Raw genomic sequence first — 6,070 nt, forward strand, 5'->3', positions numbered from 1 at the left:
GTTTTTGGTTTTCAGATTCCATTTCGGTTTCTTTTTCAATAGTAATGGATTCTGGAACATGGAAAATAATGCAGTGGTTTTACAACCTTTAAAAAAGAATTACGGTAACTTATTTTTATACCTCCATTGCCACAGAAAGTCAACAAGTAACTACTAAGAGTGAGAGATCCTGTGCTCAGAGAACTAAGAATTGTTTTAGGAAGAAATAGTTATAGAATGTATCCCGTTTTCCCTAGTAAATGGAACAGAATTACAAAGAGGAAAACATACTACATTAGAAAAGAAATAAAAAATAGTAAAGAGAACATCTTAATATATTTATCCTGTTATTTTTTCCCTTTGGATGCAGGGAACATTTTTTGGGTGGTGTGTAGCTAGCCAGCTGTGACTTCGACCATTTTTGCGATACACAATCTGACTGATTTAATTTGTGCCGTTAGTAAGCATGGTATACATTGGAAGATAATCCTGTATTTGTGATAACTTTATTGGCATGTGACTGAAAGAACCGAAAAAAAATTACTGACATAGTGACTATATATACCCTAACTATCCACCAGGAGGCGACAGACAGCTGTACAAACTTCTTCCATTGGGGGAGAGGAGTTATCAGTCTTCTCGGGTGTTCTCCTGCTAGGAAGAGGAGTTGATCAGCTGGCCTGTCTTTCCTGTCACCAAGAGTGGATGAAAGTTGGTGCCAATACCTTCAACATGGGGAAGCCGTTCTAATGTGCTGAATTATTTGAGCATTAAATGGGTCTGTTCCCGCCTTCTTTGTACATCCCAAGCTTCTAATAGACAAATGTAAAGCAAAACAAATCGCACATACACATTATAGTGCATACAAAAATGCAAAAGGGAAAGAAAGAGATAGTCACTGTCTCAAATAATATCAATTTTTAAAAATGGTGTCATATAAAATAGGTGTATATATCGCCTTAGCCTCTGGTTCTAGTAACATAGCCCAAGACCAAAACTATTTTTCAGATTGTGCTATATTTTACCACTATTTTACTGATATTGCCTAAAATTATTATATATATATACAGCGAAGTATTTACAAACACCTGTAGTTAAGTTGCCTAAACATTTGTGTTCTCAATGGCCTTTTCCAGTTGCTTATAACCTGCTCAAACTTTTACCTTTTTAGTTTAAATTGCAGGTTTAGTCAAAGTAGAGAGCAGCTTTTGAGAGATGGTTACAACGGATTGTTTTTACGTAAAAACAGAATAAAATGTATTATTTTCCTTAAATATGTAACATTTCTGAAAACAGCTCTAGTGCCTAAATAAGTGGTCTGTAAAAACTTTAAATTTAAAGGGGAGCATATATGCTTTTCAGTGATCTGTTGAAATGGTTTGAGATTTGCTGACTTTAAAAACGGTTGGGAAACATACTTTGACCGTATGCACTGATTGCTGTTTTCTTTCTAATGATCTCCCGATGTTCCGTTCGCATTGTGTAAATGTGTGCATGTAACTGATCCATTCTATTTTAGTATCCGGTATCACTTATGTTCTACTGGCTCCTTACTTGCATGTGTAAGAAAGTTAAGAAGAATTTAACATTTAATATGCAAGTGTTTATGTAATGTGGTCTGCGAAAATGTGTGCCGATAAAGATCGGGCTGTAAAGGAGCCCTACATATTCCCACGTGAAATCTGAAGCTATGTATGTAATGGGGGTATAGCCATACCCCATTATGTATGTTCTGTTAATCTATGTATTGTGTGAGGCAGGACTCCAGATAAGCCCTAGTTTTAGAGGGTGCACATATTGTACAGGCCAAGGCATTTCATTTCTGCCTAAAAATAGAATGGAAGTTATTTGTTTTTGTCAATTTTATTTTTGAAAAACGTAGGAAATTCCATTAAAAACAATGTTGAAGAACACTAAGATTGCAAAAGGAAGCACTCAAAAGACGGGAAATGCCAACATTCAGGTTTCTAACACATCGATAACTGTGCTCATTTATGCATATTCATTAAAATGCAGTTTTTAATTAAATAATTAGATTGGTTTCTTCTCCAGTTTAAAAGGTTGTGAAGTTGAATGAGGAAGAAGTCCAGAAAAAATCGGCTTCACTCTGTGTAGAATAATAATCTGCAGGTAAGGCAGAGAGTAACTGGCAAAATAATAAGAATAAACATAAATATTAAACAGCTCCCATATTTACTGAATGCCATGTATCCTCTGCACTGATGTAAATACACATTTAGGCACTTGTGGAAAACCAGCACAAGGGCAATGCACAATTTAAGTAATTTAAGCCTTCAAAATAAAACTATGCTTCTATACACAGAATTTCACCTTGAATGAGTTAGTTAAAGAAACCAACCAACCAATCAATCAACTAACGATGTAATAAAATAATAATAACCGAATCTACATGAATATTCACAAGGGAGAAGAATTTGGTATTTCCTGAGTTTTGAATGCTTTCCTTCAAAAACCTCCATGTTCTTTCAATATTTTGCGGTCTGTCCGAGTCGGAGATAACGGTAACTATGTATCTCTGTAAGATAAATATAAGATATAGAGATATTAAGATGTAGACGCGTGTGTGTCAGTGGAAGTGCATTAGACTGTAGTGCAGGATCAAGTGATGAAATCTTTAAAGATCTGAAAGGGAAAAGATTAAAACATCTTTCTATAGGTAAGGAACCCCAGACTTCTTTTGAAAACAACAAGGAGTCTGGTGGCACCTTAAAGACTAACAGATAAAAGACTTCTTTTGGTGGTTCAGCTATAGAGGCAAAATTAGAAAATTTCTGTCTGTTGCCAAATATTATCTCCTATCATGAGCACGGAACGACATAACGTTCAAAGGCATATCTTCTGTGATAGCTCGGCGGGCGGAGGGAAAGAGGGAGGAAGAGAAGATGAAAAAACCGTATGCTTGAACTCTCTGGATTAAAGAAGACGTAGTTTGGAAGATATAAACTACAGAAGGGTCTGAGACACAAGATGTCGCTGTCGGCTAAAAAGACACTTAAACAGGAGAAAACATACAGCTCCTCCTTCAGAAGCTCTGAAAATCCTGCCTTTCAGCGCATCAGGCAGACTCCCGGATGTAATAACTGCATGTAATTAAACGGTTTTCAAACCTGCAACGCATCCTCTTCATTCCCTGGATTCTGCGCGTTCGCTCAGTGAAAACACTGATTTCTAAGTAGTCCGCAATGGCTCTTCTCCGGCGAGACTCCCTGGTAACCAGGCAGCTGCTGCGGTTGGTTCTGTTACACACGGCCTGGGAGGTGGGCAGCGGCCAGGTCCGTTATTCCGTGCCGGAGGAATCCAAACACGGCACCTTTGTGGGCCGCCTGGCCCAGGACCTGGGGCTGGAGGTGGCGGAGCTGGTGTTTCGGATGTTCCGGATGGTCTCCAACGGCAGGAGAGACTATTTTGAGGTAAATTTGCAGAACGGCGTTTTGTTTGTTAATTCGCGAATAGACAGGGAAGAGCTGTGCGGCCAGAGCCCCCTGTGCGCCATTGACCTGGAGGTGATAGTGGACAAACCCCTGAGGATATTTCACGTGGAAGTGGAGATACAGGATATAAACGACAATGCTCCTGTTTTCTCGGTAAATGAACAAAACCTGAGTATAGCAGAATCACTAACTCTTCCAGGTTCGCGTTTCCCACTAGAGGGCGCGTCTGACGCAGATATTGGTACAAACTCTCTGCTAACCTATAAACTCAGCCCAAGTGAACATTTCATTGTAGAGGAGAAAACGAAGGAGAAAAGTAAATCTTTAATGCTTGTGTTAAAGAAACCTCTTGATAGGGAGGAAATCCCTGCGCATCATTTATTACTCACGGCTATTGATGGGGGCAAACCGGAGCTCACCGGCACAGTTCAGCTGGTGATCACTGTGCTGGATGCCAATGATAACGCGCCTGTATTTAACCAATCCGTTTATCAAATCAAATTATTGGAAAATGCACCTAACGGGACGTTAGTCATAAAACTCAACGCCACTGACATGGATGAGGGCATTAATAAGAATATTTCCTATTCGTTTACCAACCAAATTTCTCCAAACATAAGAAAGGTTTTCAGGATAGAACAAAATACTGGAGAAATCAGGATTAAAGGAAATATAGATTTTGAAGATATTAATCTGTTTGAAATTCAAGTTGAGGCAAAGGATAAGGGGAATCCCCCGTTAGTGGGACACTGCAAAGTTTTGATAGACGTTTTAGACGTGAACGATAACGCCCCTGAGCTGGCCGTGACTTCCCTTTCTCTGCCGGTGCCGGAGGACGCTCCCCCGGGGACAGTGGTGGCTCTTATTAGCGTCTCTGACCGGGACTCGGGAGACAACGGCAAAGTCACCTGCTCCATCCCCCCGAACCTGCCCTTTCGGCTCGTCTCCACCTTTAAGAATTATCACTCGCTGGTGCTGGCGGAGGCCGTGGATCGGGAGCGAGTGTCTGAATATAAGATCCTGGTGACAGCCAGAGACGAAGGGACCCCGTCTCTCTCGGCCAGCAGCAGCATTTTGGTGCCGATCGCGGATGTGAACGATAACGCCCCTGCTTTCCCCCAGCCCGTTTACAGGGTGTTTGTGAAGGAAAACAACCCGCCCGGGGCCCATCTCTTCACCGTGTCGGCCTCGGACCCGGACCTGAGGGAAAACGCCTTTGTGAGCTACTCGGTGGTGGAGCGGAGTGTGGGAGAGCAGCCCCTGTCCAGCTACATCTCGGTGCACTCGGAGAGCGGGCACATCTATGCCCTGCAGCCCTTTGATTACGAGGAGCTGCAAGTGCTGCAGTTCCAGGTGAGCGCGAGGGACGCCGGGTTCCCGTCGTTGTGCGGGAACGTGACTGTGCAGCTCTTTGTCCTGGATGAAAATGACAACGCGCCCGCAGTGTCCCCGGCTGGCTCCGGCCGCGGCTCGCCAGGGCCCGAGCTGGTTCCGCTGTCGGCCGGCGCAGGGCACGTGGTGGGCAAGATCCGAGCGGTGGATGCGGATTCCGGCTACAACGCGTGGCTTCGCTACGAAGTGCAGGAGCCCAGGGCTGCGGGGCCTTTCCGGGTGGGTGTGTACAGCGGGGAGATCAGCACCACGCGGGCCTTGGAGGAGGCGGACGGCCCCAGCCAGAGACTCGTGATCCTGGTGAAGGACCATGGGGAGCCGGCGCTGTCAGCGACAGCCACTGTCAGCCTGTCCCTGGTGGAGAGTCCCCAGGCTGTGAAATGGGACTCGAGGCAAAAGGGCGGGAGCGAAGGGCCCTTGGTTGATATGAACGTATCTTTAATGATCGCCATTTGTTCGGTGTCCGGGCTGTTTGTGCTGGTGATTGTCGTGTACGTTGGCCTGAGATGCCACCCGGGTCCGGAAGTGATGTGCGGGCCTGGGAAAGCCACCGTGGTGTGCTCGAGCGAAGTGGGGAGTTGGTCCTATTCCCAGCGCCAGAGTCGGAACTTGTGTGTAGGGGAAGGCACCACTAAGAATGACCTCATGGTTTTCAGCCCCAATTTTCCTAACTCCGCAGAGAACAAGGAGAAGGAGACGCCCAATCTATGCGGCACGGTTGGTTAAATAATATTTCCCGCCACAATACATTGTTTCCAGTGTCTCACTGAAGATTATTTTAAAGTAGTTAGTAGTGATTCTCTAATTAATTTATATTTTTGTAAAACGCATGTTTGAATGACGAATAATGAATCTTTTTAGCGATCCAACTTTCTGTTTGTTGCTTTTGGGTGGGTACTTCGGATACAGTTTTTTAAACATAAGTGTTTTTTAGTTGCATTCGAATGAAATTCGAAATATGTCAGTTAGAATGGATAAAAGTCAAAGGATATAATATTATGCATGTAAATTTGCAATTGTATTGGCTCTTGTTTGCTCTTTTTTTAGTAGCACCATCTGCGCTGTTAATTCCATGAGAACACTATATTTTTTAAGAAGAGCAAATAAATAGCCATGATCTGGTGGTAGCATCCGTGTTCTTTGCCTGGGGAGTATTCCTCCAAGAATTACTTCCTTATATATTTTTTGTCATTAGAGATGGCTCTTTATATGCTTCTTGACTGATAGTTTCCATTGATGATGACGAC

The 6,070-nt window shown here is 43.3% G+C and overlaps 1 protein-coding gene across 1 annotated transcript; it reads left to right on the top strand.

The window, feature by feature from the left end:
- Positions 1-3,009: 3,009 nt before the first annotated feature.
- On the top strand, positions 3,010-6,070 carry LOC117881582 (protocadherin alpha-8-like). The gene has a single exon (XM_034779000.1). It carries the CDS (start codon positions 3,183-3,185, stop codon positions 5,547-5,549), a length of 2,367 nt encoding a protein of 788 aa, XP_034634891.1. The 5' UTR covers positions 3,010-3,182; the 3' UTR covers positions 5,550-6,070.

The sequence above is a fragment of the Trachemys scripta genome, chromosome 8, assembly GCF_013100865.1.
Source record: "Trachemys scripta elegans isolate TJP31775 chromosome 8, CAS_Tse_1.0, whole genome shotgun sequence".
Classification (NCBI taxonomy): Eukaryota; Metazoa; Chordata; order Testudines; family Emydidae; genus Trachemys; species Trachemys scripta.